The 23,306-nt window shown below is 35.4% G+C and overlaps 3 protein-coding genes across 3 annotated transcripts; all 3 read right to left on the minus strand.

The window, feature by feature from the left end:
• Nucleotides 1-1,256: 1,256 nt before the first annotated feature.
• On the minus strand, nucleotides 1,257-2,914 carry LOC120342260 (multiple PDZ domain protein-like). The gene has a single exon (XM_039411022.2). The coding sequence runs from the start codon at nucleotides 2,803-2,805 to the stop codon at nucleotides 1,654-1,656; it is 1,152 nt and encodes a 383-aa protein (XP_039266956.1). The 5' UTR covers nucleotides 2,806-2,914; the 3' UTR covers nucleotides 1,257-1,653.
• A 627-nt stretch (nucleotides 2,915-3,541) lies between these two features.
• On the minus strand, nucleotides 3,542-12,742 carry LOC120342697 (fatty acyl-CoA reductase 1-like). The gene is made up of 13 exons (XM_039411644.2): nucleotides 12,582-12,742; nucleotides 11,939-12,136; nucleotides 11,268-11,443; nucleotides 10,281-10,375; nucleotides 10,047-10,185; nucleotides 9,463-9,586; nucleotides 8,577-8,802; nucleotides 8,227-8,313; nucleotides 8,060-8,141; nucleotides 5,503-5,592; nucleotides 5,214-5,343; nucleotides 4,790-4,917; nucleotides 3,542-4,540 (listed from the first exon to the last, which is right to left on the minus strand). Exons 1-13 carry the CDS (start codon nucleotides 12,585-12,587, stop codon nucleotides 4,351-4,353), a joined length of 1,671 nt encoding a protein of 556 aa, XP_039267578.1. The 5' UTR covers nucleotides 12,588-12,742; the 3' UTR covers nucleotides 3,542-4,350.
• Nucleotides 12,743-15,655: 2,913 nt separating this feature from the next.
• Nucleotides 15,656-19,426, minus strand: LOC144420789 (uncharacterized). Its single transcript, XM_078110437.1, has 13 exons — nucleotides 19,122-19,426; nucleotides 18,646-18,841; nucleotides 18,468-18,546; nucleotides 17,999-18,108; nucleotides 17,791-17,928; nucleotides 17,596-17,720; nucleotides 17,301-17,458; nucleotides 16,999-17,111; nucleotides 16,831-16,932; nucleotides 16,460-16,755; nucleotides 16,202-16,375; nucleotides 15,913-16,019; nucleotides 15,656-15,839 (listed from the first exon to the last, which is right to left on the minus strand). The coding sequence occupies exons 3-13, from the start codon at nucleotides 18,500-18,502 to the stop codon at nucleotides 15,656-15,658; spliced, it is 1,542 nt and encodes a 513-aa protein (XP_077966563.1). The 5' UTR covers nucleotides 18,503-18,546; nucleotides 18,646-18,841; nucleotides 19,122-19,426.
• Between the last annotated feature and the right edge of the window lie 3,880 nt (nucleotides 19,427-23,306).

A 23,306-nucleotide genomic window follows, 5' to 3' on the forward strand; every position in this document is an offset into this window, starting at 1 on the left:
GCAATTCGTCGATCCCTTGTACAATTTTACTTCATACAACGAAAATACATATAAAGTATACCAATAAATCAAAAATACAACAAATTCACCGCCTCGAAATCCACGCCGAACAGTCGCCGCGATTAAGCCACTTGGTTAAAAGAGCCGACTTTTTCAACGAAAAATCATTTTTCTCTTGTATAAAGTAATCAATCCATGACCGATAAGGGCATATTTGAAATGTCCTGCTTTATTAATTTAATTGTCTTCAATTTAACCTGTGGTTGCGTCGACAAAACAAGAGCCACGCTAAAACACCACAGAATTCCGCGGACAAAAAAATGGGTGGTAAACTGCCCGATTACATATTGCTTTGATCCGTATTTCTTCTATTTTGCGAATTCGACAAATTTGAGATGTACTTGTAACACTGAATCCGTTCAATCGCAATAATGCCACTCCGAATATTTTTAAAAACAAAAGCTTTCGAAAAATCTCCAAATCTGCCGTAATTCTCATGTAAAGTAAAATTTATTTCAGTAGAATGAAAATTGATCGATATACTTCAGATTAATTATCTTATATATCATCACATACCGGGAAAAAAATCGCGTTTCCAACCTTGTTTAATAATGATAACACGAAAATTTTCGACGACAATTTTAAAATAATAGATAAAAAGGCAAATCCCGCCCACAATTAACCGTGTTTCGAGTTTAGTGAAGGTGTGTTCCTAAACGGCCACCAAACATAATGTGTGCCGCAGGCACACGAAATTTTGCGACTTTCAATGCCTAGAAAAGCGTTGTTAGACTGCCGCGGGACCCAACAAAACTTATGTTGTTTACGGTTTTATTTTCAGTATTTTATAATGCGACTTTTCAATCAAAAAATTTAAATAGCGGATTCACTCTTTTATTTGTCTTTGGAACCTCGCCGCCGATGAACGTATAATCATAACTCTCACCGAATTCACAATTCCGTGCGAGGACAAAAATAAAATAGGTATCATGTTTATCGTGGTACAATTTTGTGATTTAGAGAGAATAAACACCAACGTAAAGGCGTTTACGGCCTAAATAACACGGCGGGTTAACACGCTGATGAGAACAATCGGCGATTTTAGCAGAAGGCAATTGCACGCGTTATCGGCGACTTTTTCAGTTTTCAAAAGAATTCAAAAGGGGGGGGGGGGGGGGGGAGGCGGTTCGACCCCGAAAACCACCCCCTGGCTGCGCCACTGAATACACCCATTAGCACACAAATCTAAAAAATAGTCACGTGCAATTTTTTTTGTATTTGAAGAGACGCAGATGACGGACTGTCGATAAGAAAAAACAATTTCGGTCAATGAGTATATTAAATGTTCATTGAATAATTAATATATATACTGATTAAATACGACCGGAATTTGTCGTGAAGGAAATTTACTGTAAACACCGAAGTGATAACTTCGAGGTGTATTGGGCTAATCTATATCTCAAATTATGGAAGTAATATGTACATAAAGTCTAAAGTGTGTTTCAATAATACTAAAACGGTACTTGTCAAATACTTGTTTATGTCATAAAATGGTTTTGTCTGGAAATATAGTCTTGTGTTTTCAAACAATAAAAACAATACTGCATATAAAGATGTCACAAATTGATAACTACTTAGTATTCAGTATCTATACTATGTTGGAATTACACTAAGTACAATCCGCCCCTTCCACTTCTTCAGCAATGCTACTCCTTCTTCGTGCGTACATCCGTCCAGGCTTTCACCATTTACTGCGAGAATTCTGTCGCCGCGACGTAACCGACCCTCCGCTGCAGCAGCGCCGTTGCTATAAACGGATTTTACAAAAATTGGAAGATCACCATGTATAGATCCAACTCCCCCTACAACACTGAAGCCAAGCCCATCTTCTCCTTGGTCAAGAATAATTTCTAGTCTCCTTGCCGCTTCCGCCTTGGTCAAAGTCATGTTATAGGTTTTACTAGTTGAAGAAGATTCATCTGAACTTTCTGGATCCGCTACTGAAGATTCGGGGGTTATTTCCAAATTCAGGGATGACGTAATCATACGAGAGACCGTGTTGGATGTCTCTGTCAAATAATTCACCAATTTTAATACGTCATCTTCTCCTCTCCTCACTTTCATCAATAGTATAGAATCAGGAGAAGCAGCTTTGATCATCCAAACAACTTCTTCGTGAGTTTTGTTTTCAGTTGACTGGCCGTTTATACTAAGAATTTTATCCCCAAGTTTCAGCTTTTTCGATGCTGCACCCAATGGCTCTACAGTCACAATGAAAACAGGAACATTTCCCAGAGGCGAATTTAGGCCCCCCGCAATTTTTATTCCTAATTGTGGAGATTTCTTCTCGATTTCCACAAAGCAATCGTTCGGACTGGTATCGAATTCATAACTTCCTCGTTGAAACAAATATGCCTGTTCCAGTTTCAAGCTCTCGCGCTCAATGTCAGCTAGTAGTTTTGCTATTTCGGATCTGTATTCACTTTCTTGTTCCTCGAAACGTCTGAGCCTCCCAATCTGCAGCAGTAAATTTCCTTTGCTAAACTTCAAGAGCTCGACAATGTCGGTTTTGGAATATTCAGTAACATCTTGTTCATTAATTTTCAAAAGCTGATCACCAGGTGTAATTGAGCCTTCGGCAGCAACCAAGCCCTCTGGAAAAACGCTGCTGACATAGATACCTCCGTTGGTTACCTTTTCGTAAATATTTATTCCTAGTTCTTCATTATGTTTTTTATTTAATTTCACCTCAAACGTCAACAAATTTTGTGCTTCCGACATGTCTTTTCTCTGTTCTGGTAACATTTTAGCGGAGAAACGTTACGCATTGAATCGCTTAATCATTAACTTTGGCCTGAAGCACAAAGAGTCGGACAGGCTTATAAGCACACAGCCGTAATTCACGCGTCACAGCACATAAGAAATTTTGTGAGAAATATTACAATATTGATCACGCGTCACGTGCGGTCGTTTATTCGTTCTCGACAGTGTGGTTAACAGAAAACGAAGGGATGACAGACATATCGTTATTCGACAGTTCGTGAGAAATATATTTATTGACCGTAAAGTTTTAAGGCTTACTAATGAATTATTCATATTGAAAATATGAATTCGAAAATTCATTTTTCATAATTCCACTTCAATACCTGTGTAGATGTTATAGCCGCAAAATTTACGGTAACATGGTGCTTAGCCCGGATGGGATTCATTTAATATATTGCATTATCGCCGAAGTTCCTCTGCCAGTGATTTTACACCCTGCATCGGTTCGGTGAAACTTATTTAATTGGTTCGCCGAAAGAATATATGCGTGTCATACGTGCTAATGACGAGTCATTTATATTCTCCATTTTCAGTTGCGTTTAGCAATTATTTCGCGCTTAAGGGGGGTCGGGAGGGTGACAAATTCGTGTTGAACTTGGTTGTTGGACAAGTTATATGCTGATGGAAAGGGGTTACATATATAACAGCAATTGCTGCCTGAATGACATCCTCCGCAGACTCCACCATAAGCTACCAATGCCACAATCACCAAAAAAAATTAATTCACTATCTTACCAATTTATTATGTTCAGAGCTCTCAGCAATGCAGAACACTAATATTAACATAAAGGAGAATTTTATCAGCGAAAATTATTTTATTTACAAATTACTAGTACCTAATCAAAAAATACCCAGTAATTTAAGCATCCAAGTGGAGAACACAACATAATGTGCATAAGAGAAAGGTAAAATAAGGAACTAAATTAGTGAGTGATATAATATCTTTGAAGCAGTTTCATTTCACTCATTCCATAGAGTAATCTTGCTTAATTAATAAAAATAGTAAAGAGAACTTTAAGAACATAATATGTAAGTAAAATCAGGCAACATCTAGAATAATGCAGGAAGTGCTGACAGAACCACCAGATAAGTATTTAAAGTTAAATCGGCTTGAAACTTGAATTCAATTTCAAAGGTTACTTACAGTACAACAGTAACATTGAATTTAGTTATTATAATTAGTAATTTTTATTGGAATAACAAAACAATTAAACTCATTTTAGCACAGAAGTGAAGAAACTTCCAAAAGGAATGTAAACACATAATTTTCTAACCAAGTGCATAATTCATTCAGCTTTGACTAAGACAAATTAAATAAATTTACAGAATTACAAATTGGAGACTTTAAAATATAAAGTAAAAATCACATCCACACACATAAAATCCTATATATTTGGTAACATGATAATCTGTAAATTTCAAACATATCAACATAATTCATCAAACAAACTTTTCAGATTCAGAAACCATATGAAAAACAATAATATTTGCATGTATACAGAAGACATTTACATTAATTCCTTTCATCTATGATAGGGAAGACGAGAACAAGCTTCCTTTATGCAAGGTACTGGAAATCTGGAAGAATCGCAGAAACTTGAAACAGAGTGAAACAACAAGGTGCCAGACATTCTGTGCAATGCCAGATGGAGCAATGAGCAACCGCCACAACAGTAGGAAAGTAATCGAATGGAAGAAATAGCTCAGTATTCGAAGCCTGCAAAAATAATTAAATTTGAAAGAATATTAAAGATAAGAATAAAGAAGCTATATCAAACTAAAATCAAGTATTGCTCCTAATATAATGGAAAGCAAAAATTACAGGTATTTTCCTTATATTTGTACCATGACAAATATAACTTTACCAAATCAGAATGCAACAACCTGAAACTTTTTCTAATAAATACTTTTAAAAGGGTATTTTTGCAATGTGTTACTCCACATTTTCTGTGCTAATGAAACTTACATTCTCAAGTGTCTTCTAGCCGCAGGATAACTTTCAGGATCATCTTTCAAGATATGTTTTCTGGTTCCCATCGTGAAATGTTTCATGTATTCGTGCCAATCAATACATCGGGGATCGAAGTTGAATGTCTGATACAAATAATTGCCCAATTTACCAAACTGGCTGTTATTCAACACATAATTAAACAATATTGCATATCATTTTGTTAACTTCGTTAGTAGTGTAGCTTTTTACAACTTCCACTTTCGCCTCGCATGAATCAAAAATAAAATAAAAATCTAAAGTATGCTTGTATTTTCTCATGAAGTGCATAAGTCAAAACCAAATAAAGCCATATAACAAAAACTGTGCTGCATTTGAACATGTAAACTTTTTCTGTACAAACGCAATTGAATATAAAACATGAAACACAGAATTAAGATACCTCTTTGTCTTCTGGTGACATATTCTGAAGTAACGCCATGGTGTTATCGTTGTCCCATTTGAAAGTGTGATTCAAAAAATATTGTAAAACGTCAAGTGCAGAGTCAACTTTTTGGGTCAATCTTGTCAATCTTTAAGAAAATACTTGCAGTTAGACATTTCCCTAACAATTTAGGTCAACTATTCAACTTGCATTTGGTAAGTAATATTTTGGATACAGTCAATGCTTTTAAAATCCTATAAACAGAGTTACAAATTAAAAATAGGACTAAATATTATAAAAAATATACCTGGGTTTCCTTCCACAAACTCGTAAAGCTATATCAAAGAAATAAGCAGGAACATAGTGGTAGAAAAACATAAGAAATCTTTGTGTGTAACTGTGATAGTAAGAATAAATAATATTAAAACGCTGGATTGGTGGAACAATAAAATAGGTTTAGTAATGAGTAAAACATGGGTGGGCAATTACTTTTCTGAGTGGCCCAGTTGCAGATTATATTACTTGGTTACTGGGTCGGGGGCTTAAAACTCAATATAAAGAACTATGAATAAAAACAGTTCATTTACAACATCTAGTCCAGTGGTTCCCAACCAGGGTGCCACGGCACATTAGTGTGCCGCAAAAAGATTTTGGTGTGTCGCGAAGAGATTTCATTTTTGAATTTATTTCAAGTGAATCCAATTTCCAATCCCTTGAATTCCACAAGAATTACCCCACGGGCCACGGCTCTTGCTAATGAACCGAAATGACAAATTTGGGGAGTCGTATTTCAGGTATTTGGGTATTGTTTTAATTCTAAGTTTTGCATAATGCGCGCCAACACCGTTTCGTAAAATTCAAAATGTCAAACAAGGTAACTAATTATTGTGCGAAATTTTTCCTAAATTTGACCAAGGAATTAATATTTGATTAGTAGAATTGCCATTACTGCCGATTTATTGCATTATTATTTAAACTCAAAATAACATTTAGAATTCATGCAATGACTTTGCAGTGTTTTTATTCACTATTTAATACGAAAATAAAACAGACACAACAGGAAAGTAAAATCATAAGAAGGTCAACTATCATCTTTATAGATATCCCCATTCCGACGTCAGAAATGATAATATTGTTAGTTTAAAATCGGGACAGTTAATTTACAATCGGTGGGGAGAAAGATCAAAACCGGCGTAAACGATAAAAATCAGAATAAAATCCCGAATTCACTCTTTAATAGCCGTCTTTACCATATGTCACCCATATGAACGCATAGTTCTCCCAGGAATATAAAACCAAATGTTACGTAGGAAGAAGTAGTCCTTGTAAAAAAAGGGAGGACGGGCGGAAATAGCTCACCAACATTAGAATGCCTAGGTTCCTGTACATTTGAACGAACGTACATTTGAACCCACGACAATTGCACCTGCATATATTGCACATATGGAATTTTTTTTGTTTTGCGGATATTTGAACCCATACTAACCCTAACCCATGGGTTTTAGCACCCGCATATAGATTGAACCTGCAGATATACACATGGGTTCAAATGTACGGTCACCGAATGCCTAGCATTCTGAATGCCCGTTGTATGTGTATTAAAAGAACCCGATATTCGGAAATTCGTTGAAAATATTCTAAATATTCGATAAAAATATTCTATTTTGCCCAACCTTGCGATCTGTAATCATGCCAGTAATCTGGCGAAACGCGTGGTAGCATAAACACTGATGCAATGAAACTTAATAATAAAACCTTCAATAAATTTATTAAATTGCAATATTTTACGAAAGCGTGGTGGAATTGACGATTATTTCATATCTCGAACACAGAAACGGTTATTTTTTCGGATAGTTTCTGCGGTCTGAAAAGTCGAATAAGCGTTTCAACATAGTAGATGCTGCGATCTTAGCCATCAAATTATGAACAAGCCTTGCACAAAATTCATAACGTGAGAAGATTCGTGCATCTGTGAAAATTGTTTAAAACAACTTTAAACCTATTTAGTGTTTTTAGCGATAATAATTACCGGTAATTGTTATAATGGAATACGGAATTAGGTTGTGCAAAAGTGAGAATACTCGTGGTAATAAATAGGCGTAATGTGGAACTGGGAGCAAGAAAAACCAAAGCGTATTAGCGTCACGTTATACCTGTGGGGCCGCGCATCTTATACAATAATGTGAGGTGCTCCGAAGGTGGCTCTCGTGTACATTATTGTAAGAAAACAGTTATAATATCGGTAACTATTAACCATCCATTTTAAATACAGGGTATGTTGTATTAACAAGAATAGAATTTCCCTCATCTGTTCTTCTATGTTTTTTATTATTTTATAGCTAAATGATTTCGAGAGTAGGAAATGTTTCTGTTTTGTGATAGGTGTGCCGCGAATATTAAAATAGCTTGATAGTGTGCCGCCGCATAAAAAAGGTTGGGAACCGCTGATCTAGTCATATATTTTTATTCAATAATAAGAAGTACGGTGTAACAAACTAACAATCAGGGTCATTATGACGTTATTTTCAACATAAATTTATATTCATAAAAACTGTAGTCATAATTTCTACAGGCACAAGTGGGCAGGATGAAACACTATGAAAAGTCTTGCAATCTCTCATATGGAAACTAATCCAGATATAAAACTACAGCTAATTATACAACACAACTTTGCCATTGTAATGCAAACTGCTGCACAGCATGATTCAGTAAACAATAAACTATGGAAAAATTAAACATTTTGTCAAACAACAATGGCTTGATTATGAACCATTTTGGCTTCCAGTCCTAAGTCATGATATGATGCTTTCGAAAATTCTCTAGCATCGAGAAGGGAAATTTATCAAATGTATATTTATTCTTACTCGCTGGTCGTCAAGGTGAATACTGGTTTTCTGAATGCACCGTTGAAAGGATAACTCTCAAACCAATAGAGCATGCTTTTATCTAAAAATATATAGATGTTCAGTATAATTCATTCTAAATAAAATATGGCACATATTGAAGCTTTGAAAGAACAAAACTAACTTACGCCACTCAGTAATGACATTGGGGTTGTATGTACCAGATGTCAAATTATAAATTGGAATATCAGTTCTGAGATTGTTGCCATCACCAGCTGAAAAAATAAAGGAAATTCCTTTTAAAACAATGGACTGAATTGCAATTTTGCAAACATAATAAAATATGGTGAACTTAATAATTGATGCTTCAATGAGAAATATCAATTGATCATCATGTGCACCATTGGAGACATCAAATGAAGGTTTAATCTGTCAAAAACTACTCTATACTCATGTTGTTAGTGGGTTGGCCCATCAACCTTGCCAGTTTGGCTCATAGACTAATATTACATTTGAAAAATGTACAAATCAAACTTACCTGGGTCTGGTTTAACATCATCAATTTGCATTGTCAATCCAGTAGAAGATTTCTTCTGTAAAAATTCAGTTCCTCTCTTCCATCCTGCAGCGATTGCACAATTGACAGTAAAATCAACTGGAATTATGTCTAGCACAAGATTTTCCTGAATTCTCATTGTTTGGAGGATTCCCTTTCCATATGCGACTATCACTCCAGTTGGTCCATTTAGTGTTGTTATCCATCCCTGGATACAAATAAGTATGGTGTAACAATGTTTACATGGTTCCCATGTAATAAATGACCTCCTCCTAATGGGTATATTGGGCTGCCAAATTTGACAGCAGGTTCGATTTTCAAAATAGCTAAACAAGACCTGTACTGCCAATCGAGTGCAATGTTCATGTGAAGATTTGCTCATTTATTAATGTGTTCACAGTTTTCTATCGAAGCATACACTAAAACAAGGTTTCAAAATTAGACAAAAGCCATGACCTCGTCAATTTATGAATCTTAATTCTACAAAAGATAAACAAAAGAGCACTTGATATTTATTACCGCAAATTTAAGCATATTTGCTAATTGGTGCCAAGATAATACATGTATTACATTGTCAAACATTTATTCATTTTGACTTTCGCAACAAGGTGAAAAGGACAAGAGGAGAAAGGAGATAGATAAGACATAAAACAAAATGCCTATAACGTTGACTCAACATGATTGTTCAAAAAACAACTGCATTCGTTATATTAATGTACATATAGGAATCAGAAAATGGCTACTGTTAAATGCTATGAGAAGTATATGGAAATGACTAACAGAGCAGTTGTAGTTTCATGGCATGAAAATATTCCCCTGACACAAAGTCGGTCTCAATATCTATGTGATTAAACAATCACATTCTTACCGGTATTGGATCATTCCATATTGCACCTATAATGCTAGGTCGAAGAATAACAACTGGTAGATCACAGCTTTCTCTGAATATGATCTCTTCTCCAATAGCTTTAGTGAGAGTATATGTATTAGGCCTGAAAATTAATAATCTTTGTTGAGTGAATTTTCCTTCTTAACAGAGTCAAACATATGTCATTCTTAGTCAGCTACATGTACAGAAAAGTTGCAACAAAAATTTTTCCCTCGTTTTTAAAACTCAACCAATACTGATATTGCGCAATTTTCAACAAGAGAATTCATTTTTTAAATAAATAAATTTCATGCATGTAATATAGATACTAAACAATTGGGGTTTTAGTTATCTTCAACGCTGTGGAATTTCCTTAAACACTATTTACTAAGTAGCCTACCTTGAACCATGACAGAAACTAGATAGTTCACAACAATGAATTTACAAGTGTATTCATTCAGTTGGAAAATTTTTGGTTCAGCCTAATAAACAAGCATATAAACTTTCAACCTCGCAATATAAAATGAAGTTCTATCAAAGAGAAATGGTGTATGAAAAATATTAAAAGGAAAATAGCAGAACACCTTTTCCCGATAATTTCAGGAGTGAGTTTTGTTATCATATCATCATCCATCCAGGAAACTGCATTTTCAATGTCTTCAAACTTCGGATTGGTGTCATAATGTTTTTCACCTATTTCTGTTCTGTCACAGTGTGAATATGCTGAAGGAATACATCACGTTTTACTGGAAATTCTCATCACAATTGCAGCAAAATTGAATATTGATTGAAGATATTTGAAACAAATCATTAAATACCTGTAGATAGATGGACCAGGCATTCTAAATGCTTCATTTTTTTGCATATACTAATAAGTCTCTTCACAGCAAGTGTGTTCAGTAAAAATGCCAATCTGAAAAAATTTCATTTTGTTGAAATAATAGGGATGTAGTAAAATAATTGAAATAGACTCAATATTATTTTGAAAGTTTACAGTAAAGTAGATATAGGCTATAAACAATAATTTATAAAAATTCATGTAAAATTTCTTATGTTCTATAATAACTTTAACTTTGATTTCAAAGGTTTCAATCTCAAAATATAAAAGGTCTCATATTATAGAAATAATATTCTTTGGGATTACAAATCAATACTTGCTTTGCGAGTGTGGAAGGGAGTGGCAAAAGCAAACATACAGTGTCATAAGAATAGCAAACAAAGTCCAATTTTACTTCAAATATGATGGGAATTGTATGAAGAGTTTATGGATATTCATGATAACATGAAATCAATGGCTTCATATGAAAATTTCACTTATTACTTAATCTTTTTTCAGTGACAAATAGGTGGCAAAGTTAAATTGAAAACCTTTTAGTCAAATACTATATGGATAGCTCTGATAAAATTCTACATAATTAAATAAAAATAAACTGTTTTATCTGATCAGAAATATCCTACTGGAACTGGATTGCTGTTATAAGCAATCATACTGTTGTTTACAATGTAAATAATAATTCAGATAACACTGCATACACGAGACGCCAGCTTGATGAGGTGAGACAATATTACGCAATAATCGTTCATACACATATTAATTTATATCAATATTCAAAATATGTTGCAAGAACATGAACATGTTTCCAAATGATGAGCGTATAATATCAGGCAAGCATTAGCAGCCTAAATTTATATTAAATATCACATTGACAAGCTAGTTTGATTTAATTTCAAATATTGCAAAACATTAAATATTGCTAAATCGAATAAGCCAACAGCATATCATTCTTCATACTTACAAAGCTTACCTTAAATGCTCATTAAACCTCAAAGTGGCGGCAGAATGGTAGAATATTTGTACTTCATCGATCAGTATTTGCATCGATTCATCACTGATTCCAAGATTCTCTTTTTCTAAATCACAGTTTATTGCATGGAGTTTTGTCTGAAAATCTGGATTTATTTCTCGAAGTTTATCGAATAGCTGTAATATGAAAACATTGAATTGAATATATTTAATTTTAATTCTAGATGAGTGATGAAAAAAAATATTGGATATACCTGTATATCATGACAACAGCAATTTCAGCTTTTTATACATGATAAAAAGAATCACCATACTCAAATGGAATTATCATAGTCTGACTTAATATGGAGCAAATATCTATAAGTATACATTAACTTTCCGTAGTTCAGCGTATTGTGTTCTATGCAATATAAAAGAGATGACAATTACCAAATCACATTTGGCCTTTAAAATTGACCACTACGATGCCAACATAATTCACATGAAATTGAAAGTAAAATTATTCATTATACAGATGTCTCTAAAGTTTTTTGAAAAATAAATGAATCATTCTATTGTTATGCCATTTTGATATCATATCTTGACAGAAAGGGTTTCATACTTGAAAAATATTTAACAATCCCATGCATCAAAATTTATTTATTACAAGGTAAACAAACATGTCAGTCTTACCTCTTCTGAAACAAACTTTTGAATTCTTTCTTCACCACTAACACCTTTTCTTGGTCGTACAAGTAAAAATATTTTTTTGATATTTGGACATGATCGAAGAAGCTTTTCTACAAGACATTGTCCTACAAAGCCAGTGCCTCCAGTCAAAGCTAATGTTTTTCCTGCATAGTATTCTTGGATAGATTGGTTGTCCATTACCTGTATATAAAATAAATAGTATATACCGGTAATAGGTTGAATTGTGATAGAAGTGTAAAAAAAACATGCTTATGTGAATAACAGATCACCATTAATAATTGTTATTATTATTTGAGCATTATATTTCAAAGAATTGCATAAATATCAACTTTGCTCATCCTATTTGCCAATTCTTTCATCTAAAAAAATGGCAAATTGCATATAATAAATAGCTTTGGTGAAGTTGCTCCTGGTCAATTCACAAACTATTACTTTTAAAAACATGAACCAAATAATGTTAATGGTAAACTTAATTTTTTTCTATAACTATGGTGCAATACCAAATTAAAAAGTTTTAAATTCTAAATTTTAAATACTCGAATATGAAAATTTCAATTTGAAGTTCGTATTGGTGTTTTGACTCATAATTCACTGCAATATCACAACCACAACATTTTATACTCACGCTCATTGTCTTTCAGAATCTTGGAAATCTCACATGTACAACTGGATTATGTTACTTATGGTACATTGATGAGCTTTACACATTGAAATTGGACTGAAGCAAAGCTTTTAATAAGCTGAAATTAAGCTGGAACACAATTATAAAACAGACAAATGAAAAAAAAACTATGTACAAGTACTTCGGACTTGATGCTATCTGGAAACCAACCACAGTTCTTAGATTCCTGGAGTAGCTCCCATATTGAAAGACATCAATTATAATAGTGAGTGCAAATTCCTCTTTTATAAGACAGTCTAGGCCTCCATATCGACAATTTGACACTGCGCAATAAACTAAAAGGAAGCCCAACCTAAAAATGGCACCATTAGAATCCTAACAAAAAATAATCCCATTAAATGAAGAAAAAATGTTACCATATCATTCGGGAGTTTTTAACAAAAAGCCTAGATAAGAATGGCACGACCTAACGCATCTGCCGCTGTGTCAGATGCCCACGTTTCAGAGACGAAGGGTGTTTGTCTTACTGAACCAAATGGCGGTAAAACTTGAAATCTGAGAACTGTGCCCTACTGAATTAAGAAGCATTTATATACTACTGTACTAATTAAGATATTTGGCATATCGTGATAGATAGCAGGGAGTGTCTATTTCAAACGGAATCCCGAATCAAAGTTTTGAATCATGTCAGCATGTGGTGCACAACAATAATTTTAGAAGAAGCAGCTAAAATACAATACATTCTCCATTTCAATCAGTCAATTGACATAATTTGTTTCCACAAAGTTCTAAAGAAATGACACTGCATAATGCATATGTTTCCGATAGGCTACAGGTACGTCAAAATACATAGGGACCTAACTGCCTAAGGCAGTACCGGTAGGGTGGTTAACCCAATTACGGTACCGGTACCGGTACCGAACTGAATTATGATCGACTTTGTTCTTAGAGCTATAAAATCTGATCTCGCACATAGGCTATAAGTTAAGGCTATAGAAAATAAGTTGCCAGATAATTTACGGCCAAGTAGACTACTTTGTAACGCAATTTTAACATGGTGAACAAATACTGAAATACCCATACCGGTAGTCTAAATTTTTCTACTACAGTATCGGTATGAATCTTTAATCTAATCCTGTACCGTACCGGTACCGGTACCCTGGTACCGGTAGTCAGTCTAGGCTTGCGATTAGACTACAGTCTACAGGTCTTACCTAAAAATGTAGCTAAAACCGTCTTACGCCAGTACTGCAGTACAGCAGTACCGGTATGGTACCGTACCTACCATGCCAAGTGACCGAAAGTCCAAGGGATTGGCAGGCAAAATATCGGTAAACCCAATTACAGAACTACGGTAAGTTATATGATATGGTACCGGTACCAATATCAAAAGCATGAAACAGTGAAAGCATTGCCTCGGTCTTACTACAAACTGAATACCGGTACAGCGCAAAACACCACAAACGGCGCAGAACAGAGGAAATGCTGCAATACGTGATATCACAGAGAATGATAATAGAGAATTCACTCGCGGGTTCAAAGGTCGTTCCACATGAGTAAAGAGGTACGGAAGTAGGAAATGCGATGTTTTTCTCAGCGCGATCTATTTCAGCGTTGGCCGTTTGGTGTCAAGATGTCGCGGGTTCGTATCCAGCCAATCCATCAGTTCAGGGTCATGATTCGGTAGTTTGCTTTCAGAATTAATAAATATGTTTCTTTACTGTATACTATCAATATTGTATTGGCCTCTGCGATTGAAAACCACTGTATTTTACTCTATTTTTATTGGACTGCTATCTTACCATTTATTCTCATACTAAATCGATGCTAAAACCGTTATCTGTCTGAAATCAGCCACATAGCCTAATTAGTGAGAAAAAAAAGGAGTGTTGATTAATTAAAAGTCAAAAGCATTACCACGTTTAGATTGTCAATTTGCACAATCTCTGTAATTAATTATTTTTCACATACCCAGCCTAGCTCTAGTTTATTACTCAGTAACTTATAAGTTATCTTACTTACTGTTATTCATCTGTAATGGCTACTAACGAGATACATGGAATTGTTGAGTTCCTTTTTGAGGATTTCGATAAAATCGAAGAATTTCCTCATTCGAAAGCATCAACACAAGTAAAAAATAGAAGAACTCCGGAAGTTTCCGATGATCAAGTTATAAAATTGGTCAATAACGTAAGATCCGACTTAGAGCTAACATTTGAAGGCTTGAATATTATAAAAGCCCTCATGCAAGTCTTTGCCAGAGAGAAAGGAGCTGACCAAGTCATGCTAAAATTCTCTCAATGCTCACACCTCTCGCCAAAGATGTTCGCTGGGCATACGGAAAAAATTTTTACAGCGAAAGCCATGTTGGAAATAACCAACTACATTCTCAAGCCACTGGATGACAATGTAACATTTGCCACCCCGAAGAATTTATTTTGCGAACAGGTCGACAGTTATGAAAAAGGCATAATTGAGTACATTGCAGGATATACCCTGAAAAAGGGGTATATTAAATTTGCAGAATCAGCAAAAGCCCTGGACTCCCTCTGTGCAAAAAGGCCCTCCCATTCAACAATCCCATTACTGCAGTTCCCGGAGGGAAAGCTAAAGTATCCAACTCAAGCATACTTGTTACTATTAGAAGAGGCTTACCAAAAAGTAGCGCAGGAATGTGCTAAACAGCCACATCTTATAGACTTTGCAGGAATTGAAAATAAGTTAGAAGAGTCTCAAAACTTTGATACCAATGTCAATGACATGCTACCCTATTGCAATGGACAAAAAGAAAGTGTCAAGATAGCAAGATATGTAACGAGTTTATTTATAAGAGTGCTTTCACATGCATATGCAAGAAAGTTGTTTTACAAATTATTCAAAAAGAGGGCCCCGGGGTCTGGTGTCTGTTCTAGAGGTACTAGACCAGATTTGGCAAGAATCAGCAACAGTCATATTTTCAATTAATTTTTTTTAGTAACTGCTAAAATAAAAAGCTTGAGGTACTTGATTGAGTCTATTGTTTAATTATTGTGTATCTCTTATTTCCAATGTTATGGCATAGTAATATAATATAATCTTCAAATGCTATGGTTGTAGATCTTTTTAGAGATTGTGATCATATTGAATAAAACCATACAAAAAATACAACTCACTTCCCACTCCAACAGTGAACCTATGAAGTCATTCTTCAACCAAGACAGTCTATCATCGTCGACGCATCGTATGGGGCAATTACAGGAACAGTTGACAATTTCATACCATCTGAATGGACGATACATGCATAACTGACACAAAAATAGGGAATTTTTTTTCTTTTAAAAAATGACCGACTTACTTTGCAAACATCAAAACAAATTTGGCAGTTCCATTCGTCCCATTCATTGTTTTTAAACATTGGCCGACGTTCCAGCTCAGCACATCAGTTGCAAGATTGACTTTCATCTGAAAATAAAAAAGATTTTCCCAAATCACTCTGTATTAAAAAAAATTAGTTATTGAAAATCCTGTTACCACAGTCAAGGGCATTGGCAGCGAATCAAAAATTTTAGTTGAAATAAGTCCATTTCAGGGATTTCATCAGCGTGTCGTGCGGCCAAACCAACACAATTAGACTATTAGCTTACCTTACTATATGGTGTTAACTCTACATGTGATGGACTCAGTCTGGTACGGCCAAGGACCTGAACAGATTCCTGCATATAAAGATCTTTAATATGCCTCCACACAATGTCCTGGCCACCTCGGCGCATATGCTTCTTCCCACCAACTTTTGATGCATATAACGAGTTTCGAACAGTCTGAACAAATGAAAAAAAGACTGTTGAAAATTAACGCATCATGGTAAACATTATACAATGCCATTTGCCCATTTCTTTTATTACCTTGATCAAATGTGATGGATCAGAACATAGGTATATGTTCCTGTCAGAGTCGCATATATTAGGAGCAAACAATACACCATCACAAGGCAATTCCAAGTTGCCACTTAAAAGTTGGAAAAAGCGACGGTTGGTACTGTGACCATCTGCGATTACAGCAAGGATCTTTACGCTTCGGCTCTCACATTCAATTAAAAGTTCCCAAAACACCCGACAAAGCTTGGAGGCTGGGGAGTTACGGGTTGCATACCACGCCAAAGGAATCGACAGATCTCGCTTCACGGTTCTAACGTAGAATACTGAAGAAACATGTAGAACATTAATACTGCGTTACATAAAAAGTCTACCGTAGTAAAACCCCAGTAACAACTTACCTAAAATGTGTGAAGCAAGCTGGTCATTATTGCCATTCCTTGCCATTTCTTTGTCCACGAAACCAATCAATTTGCCGTTACGACAGACCAGATTTTCTCTAACTGTATCAGAGATTCATATATATGACAATGATGTAAGATTGTAAATAAAAATTAAAGTGAGCTTACCCTTCATCTCATCGAGAGCAACAAATCCAATCAATGAACCCTTGTCTTTGATGACTCTCTCCATTTCTTTCAATGCCAGTTTGTTAATCCCAGATTGTGGTGGAATGACATTTCTGCAAAAATAAAAAATAAATCAGCAATCGCGAGTCACTGACCAATGTATGATATAATAAGTAGACAGATAATAGACAAAATATTTTTTTTAAATAGACTGAAAGAAAACAACATGGCCAAATGGTTATCAAAGTTAATTTAAATTCACCATAGTACACCCCAACAATTGTCAGAAGCATTACATTTACCTGTAGCGATTCAAAGTGCTTGGGGAAGGCAGAGTCAGCACCTGACTTGTTCGCAGATGATCATAGGCAGAAGGCGATCTGCAATAGAGTTCCATAGCCCAACGAATCACATCTGGATGGTACCGACGTGAAGAGGGGTGAGCATTGGAGTTGGCAAGCTGCTGACCAAAAACATTTGCTGCCAAGTATTCAAGATGGAACTTTCAGAAGCGAAAGTCAGTCATACAATTAATCTCTTGAGTCTAGTACATTAAAAATTATTTGATCGTGAAATAAAACAAAAAGTAAACATGACCTTGATCATATCATGCACAGTATCATCAACTTGCAACATGACCTGGCTTGGATGGTGTTCTTCCTCGTCATTTTTGAACTGTTCTGACATGCAGCTGCTGCACATTGGGCATCCAATTGACACATCTACTAAAAATATCCTGCAATCATATATATGCTCTCGAGACAGTCGAACAGCGATTTTTTACTAACATACCAATTGTGCTACATGATGTTGACCGATATATATTTTTGATATTAATCTTGTCACCTCCCCACGACAAAACTGGGTGAACCAATGTACTGCCATCCCGCCGATCAATACCGCAACACAACTCCAATTTGCCTAATTTGTCTTAAATGGATAACACAAATTTGAGTTACAGAATAAAACAAAGGTGAACTTGTCAAAAGAAAATGTATACCTAAAACAGAATTCAGAGTATCACATCTGTCAACTCCTAGCTTTGCAATCTCGACTTTCCAGCCAGAAAAATGAGCACTTTGCATTGCACCATCTTCTCCATACTCAACTCTTTTTTCATCATTGTGTAAAATTATTTCAGTTTGTTTTAGATTGATAAGTTGTTAGATACAATTTGGTATGTCATATGGCTCATGGGTATATTTGTGATTTGGTATTTGCAATTTATCTTAGCTATTTACTCTGTACAATCCTGTAGCCTCCTAGTATGAGTTTTAATATTCTGCCATCTAAAAATATTCCCTAACGACAAACTTGCGCTACAATGAAAAACTGCTAATTCATGCTGTCAAACTCAATTACTACTCAAATGACACAGCAACAAAATAATTGAAAACTAAAATGTTATCCTATTCTCTGCAAGTTGAAAACCAAACTATAATTGATAACTTCTGTTTAAAAAAAACTACCTTATACTAGGCACGCAGTAATCATCCTTTCTCATCTCTGCAATAAATTTTCCTCGGTGCTCATACAAAGCCCACTTATCTGTATAAAAAGTTCAATCAAAATTTGCTAAACAAGCAAAAAAAATTTCTACAGATGCATACCTTTCATATATTGCGACAAGTATGAAGTGGCACTGACCAAACTCCTAGTAGATCGATATCGAATTTTTTCCGGCAGTGGTTCACGCACAGCTGGGAGAGGTCTTGTTTTTTCCTGGTACACAGCTGAACTCCTGGGAATTTTTCTGCATGGAACTGCTCCGAGTCTTAAAGAGCTTTTTTTCCCATGCCGAAGTATATCGGTTCCCAGGAAATGGTCTTCACATATTGAGGCCCTAAATATAAAAAGGTAAAGTATATTGGTATAACAATATGAAGATGTCAAAAGCTAGCTATGGTCATTTTGTGCAAAATTTGAATTAAATGCAAAACAAATTAGATGGCTTGGTAGGCTTAGCAAATTATAACGATAAATATACGATAAGAAAAATTAACAAATATTCCGGGTTTCTGATAATCCACACAGCAGAATTTTTGAACGCAATTACTCAATTATACTATTATAGGCTGTATAAATTTGTTTATATGTTTAATATGCCTAGATAAGTACATTACGTTTCTTTGTGCAGCATAGCCTTGATGTTATCTCCTCTGCTACTGTCTCTCATCGCCAATAAAAAATTGGACAACCCCTCCCGGTGTTTCCTTTCCTGAGGAGTCTTTGCCAGATCGGGCCGAAGAACAGAAAATAGTGTTTTTACAGACTGTCCTGCTTTCCTAGACTTGACATAGGAGTAGCTGCATCCCGGCACTGCACAATGCGTTCCAGCTGGCATAGTAAAAAATATTTAAATCACTTAATATATATATATAACAATACTCACGTATCGATACCACAAATACTTGGTTTGCTTCTCCAAACTGTGTACAATTTGAGTATAATTCGACAAACAGCAACAAAACGCAGAAAAGTTGATGCTAAGTGCAAAGAGTTCAATGGCGCAAATATTTTCAATTGGAATTGTTTGAGATGCAACGCAATGAGGAAATAAATTTATATTCTATTCCAGAGGTGTATCACTGCTCGATTTTTATTATAAAAGGTATCTTCTTCATAGAAATATCTTCATAGAATTCATTCTATCTTCATAGAATTCATTCTATCTTCATAGAATAATTGACATATTTTGTGATGATTCCTGACACAAAGTGTTTGATTGTGTAATACAGTTATTTCATATGGAATTGACGCACTGGATTTAAGTTAATAAAGTTTAAATGTTTGCAGTGCTGTAGGACATTTCTTCACCCATTTAACGATTTATTACCAGAATTTTAAGAGATGATAGAGGCCGCTATTCCGAAATGGGAAAATGTTCTGTGGTGTCACGTCCTGTAGTGTCACATACAATATGCACATTATTGGCATGGATTTACCGTGTTACATTAAGTAACTTGAGCAACACATAGAGGGGCAGTTCATCTACTGCACCAGAAAATATTATGGGCTCCCACTGTACCATCGCAAAAATTTACAGCATTACACAACGTCTTGTTAGTGCATGATGGATTTGCCGCCCTGTAGTGTCACGCTATATTTTTTTTATCTATTAAGTAAGTCTTGGGTGTAACTTTTGTGCAATTTTTTACATATTCAATAAAGCAACTGATTGGACAATGAAACAAAACATGTAGCTGAAAATGTGAAAATATATTGCATCCAACAACATGCAAAATTTCTGTTGTGTCACTTGTCCTGTAGTGTCACTTGGAATAGCCCATAAGCACGTGCTTAGGGCACCAGGCAAAGAGGGGCACCACAGAAATTTTAGAGCAGAATTTTATATAGTTGATCGGTGTTTATTAAAATATTCACCAAACGACTCAAACTTTGAAATGTTCGCTTATTATTCGTCTTCAAGTATCATAATATTAACCTTCTTTATTAAAATAAACACTGAAAGTTATTTATTGGAAACGAAATGGGCCTATGAGTCGTTTTCTTAAATTGCTGTTGTTTTTTCTTTCTAGTATTCTCCTTGTTGCTGCATTTTTGTTTTAAAAAAATTCTTTTCTCTTTAACAATTGAACCAATGAACTATTTACACTTCGTGGCGGTTCCACGATCGCATTTCAACGATCTAGTGGTCAGCGAAGTCGGTAGTTTTTTGATAAGGAAGACTAGGGTGGTCCTGTCATGCTGATACATTCCGTGCGGCTAACAGAACAATTTTAGCGTATATTCGTATCGAATGGCGGAACGGTTTTGAGCTTTTTTTAGCTATTCCAACTGGGGCCGCGCAATCGATTTTTTTTAGCTAGGTCTCGAAATACCAACTTAGACGGACTTGGTTGGTATTTGACGATGGCACTAAGCTTGCTCACGCTGCAAGTTTTTAAATGACTCATATATACTCAATATAACAATTCGTAATAAAATGAGTGTCGCAAGAAAAGTGACATAAGGAAAACACGGCGGAAACGTATTTCCTTGCCCATCACACAGTGGCTGGTTTGATTTCAAGTAATTCCTGTCACGGAAGAATATAATTTGAAGCGACATTAAACGCGAGATGCGCAAAATACAACCGTAATTCTCGGGAATTAACTTTAATATAACTGAAGGTTTTATATATCTTCTTTAGAAGAACGCCACCCATGCAACATAATAATAGTCTGATTAGAACGGTAAACTCTCGTTGTTTATTAAATTAAAAGTAGGTAAACTCGCGATATTTCGATCATTTTTGGGCTTTCTCCGACTTGCGGCCCGCGAGACCTCCTCAAAAGTTTTTGCGGTCCTTCAATCTAACAACCTTGAACCACCCTGAGGTAGACTACCAGGTAGGCCTACCGGTAGAATTTCAAACTACAGTTGTGACTTGTATCCTTTGGTATTTCAATTCACGTTGAGACTGGAGGCATGAATCTTTATTGTCACACTCCCTCAGGATTAGAGCTCAACCGATATATCGGCCTGATATTGCGTGTTTGCCGATATATCATATCGGCAGTAAACAGCCGATATTTATATCGGCTATAAATAACAGAAAAAAACCTAAAAATGTTCGTAAAAGTTGTTTTATTTACTGTTGGTTGTGATTATTTTTAATGAATAATACACTTCCGTAAATGCTCGTTTTAACGCCCGGTCTTGATTAAGGGCCCTTTGAATAGCCGCCCGTGTGAACAGGACATGAAAATAAATAAGGGCCGGTGCTTGAATACCCGCCCGGTGTAAAAGTTTTGTAACGATCGATCTTATCTACCGGTATTTTTGTGTGTCATTTTACTTTAAAAATAACAAGCGCCCCTGCTTGAATAAGGGCCCGGTTAGTGAGTATGCTTAAAAAAATAAGCGCCTGGGCTATTAAACGAGCAAATACGGTATGTGGTTTATTGTTTCTATAATTAAATTATCCTGTAAAAAATCCTAATCCCTTACAGCCTTATGTGTGCTGCAGAACTGAAAGATGAACGGCCTCGTCTCGCGGCTAAAGGCCACTACTTTTTCCTTAAAAAATATTTATTATCAATTTATTGACGTAATATCACGTATTGCAGCATTTCCTCTGTTCTGCGCCGTTTGTGGTGTTTTGCCTGTACCGGTATTCAGTTTGTAGTAAGACCGAGGCAATGCTTTCACTGTTTCATGCTTTTGATATTGGTACCGGTACCATATCATATAACTTACCGTAAAATATTCTGTTATTCGTTTTTCATATCTTGTTTTAAAGCTCCCGACGAACACAAACGTATTTCAGGCAACATTGTACTACAAGATAATAAATATGAAGATGTATTTCATAACGTTGGCCTCCGAACTGTGCCTCCGTTTTTGACTTTTTGAATTTCATTGAGTGTTACATGTCGGGCGCGAAGTTCCGAGAGAAGATTGTTCCTTTGAGCGTTGACTGTTTTTACAATACGGCGTGCTCTTTTCCGAAATTTTGGTCCGTGATCGGTTCCTCATTCATGCAATAAAACACCAAATGCATGCACCATTTCATGAATCATAATATCCAATACCTTTTCAAGGTTTGTTTGCCATCGCCGATTTAATAAATAATTTCTATTTAATTCTATATCTATTTCCTGGCGTCACTACCGGTATACCCTCACATCTTTATTTAGGTTGATAGTAGTACTTAACAGAGGCTCAATTGCTACAATAAACATATAAATACTCGGCGAATTTCATTTTCAAATTTTAGTGATCCTTGATTTCATCCAGCTCGCTGTCACTGATTGCGTACCGGCATCCTACTGCCAGATTTACGATAATTTGACACGCTCAGTCATATTTTGCCATCTACATTCTGACACGCCTCGGCCGTATTCTGTCACCCCTAACCTGACACCACGCAACGGCCGTATTTCGTCACCCCTAATCTGACACGCAACAACCGTATCTGGCTATCCCTAATTTGACTTGACGACCCTATTTCGTCACGTCCATTTTGACACACAACTACGCATTTCGTCACCTCTATACTTGATTTAAATGTATTGATAATTAGACGTCCAATATCGCTGTAATATCTATCTAAAAAGTAAAAAGATAATTGTGGTAAATTAAGTTCAAATACAAAACCACTTTGAACTATGATACATATATATTTTTCATAAAATTACCGGAATATATATACGCTATGTTTGGTATTATATATGTCCAGTTCAAAACGTGATGCTACTATTCTGGCATGCGGAGATCAAATCATTAAGGTTTCTTCGCACCGACCGTATTTCGCCACCCTTAATCTGACACGCACCGACCGTATTTCGTCACCCCTAATTTGA

The sequence above is a fragment of the Styela clava genome, chromosome 3 (genome assembly GCF_964204865.1).
Source record: "Styela clava chromosome 3, kaStyClav1.hap1.2, whole genome shotgun sequence".
NCBI classification, from domain to species: Eukaryota; Metazoa; Chordata; class Ascidiacea; order Stolidobranchia; family Styelidae; genus Styela; species Styela clava.

What these genes read in the sequence shown, in the direction of transcription:
- LOC120342260 (XM_039411022.2), bottom strand. Translation starts at nt 2,805, where the DNA reads ATGTTACCAGAACAGAGAAAAGACATGTCGGAAGCACAAAATTTGTTG.
- LOC120342697 (XM_039411644.2), bottom strand. An exon ending in CCTGAAATTATCGGGAAAAG is followed by an intron (nt 9,587 to 10,046) that starts GTGTTCTGCTAT and finishes ATTAATTTTCAG; the next exon opens with GCCTAATACATATACTCTCA. An exon ending in TATGGAATGATCCAATACCG is followed by an intron (nt 8,803 to 9,462) that starts GTAAGAATGTGA and finishes ATTTGTATCCAG; the next exon opens with GGATGGATAACAACACTAAA.
- LOC144420789 (XM_078110437.1), bottom strand. Translation starts at nt 18,502, where the DNA reads ATGAGAAAGGATGATTACTGCGTGCCTAGTATAAG. An exon ending in TACTGCGTGCCTAGTATAAG is followed by an intron (nt 18,109 to 18,467) that starts GTAGTTTTTTTT and finishes TGATGAAAAAAG; the next exon opens with AGTTGAGTATGGAGAAGATG. An exon ending in TGCTCTCGATGAGATGAAGG is followed by an intron (nt 16,933 to 16,998) that starts GTAAGCTCACTT and finishes TCTCTGATACAG; the next exon opens with TTAGAGAAAATCTGGTCTGT.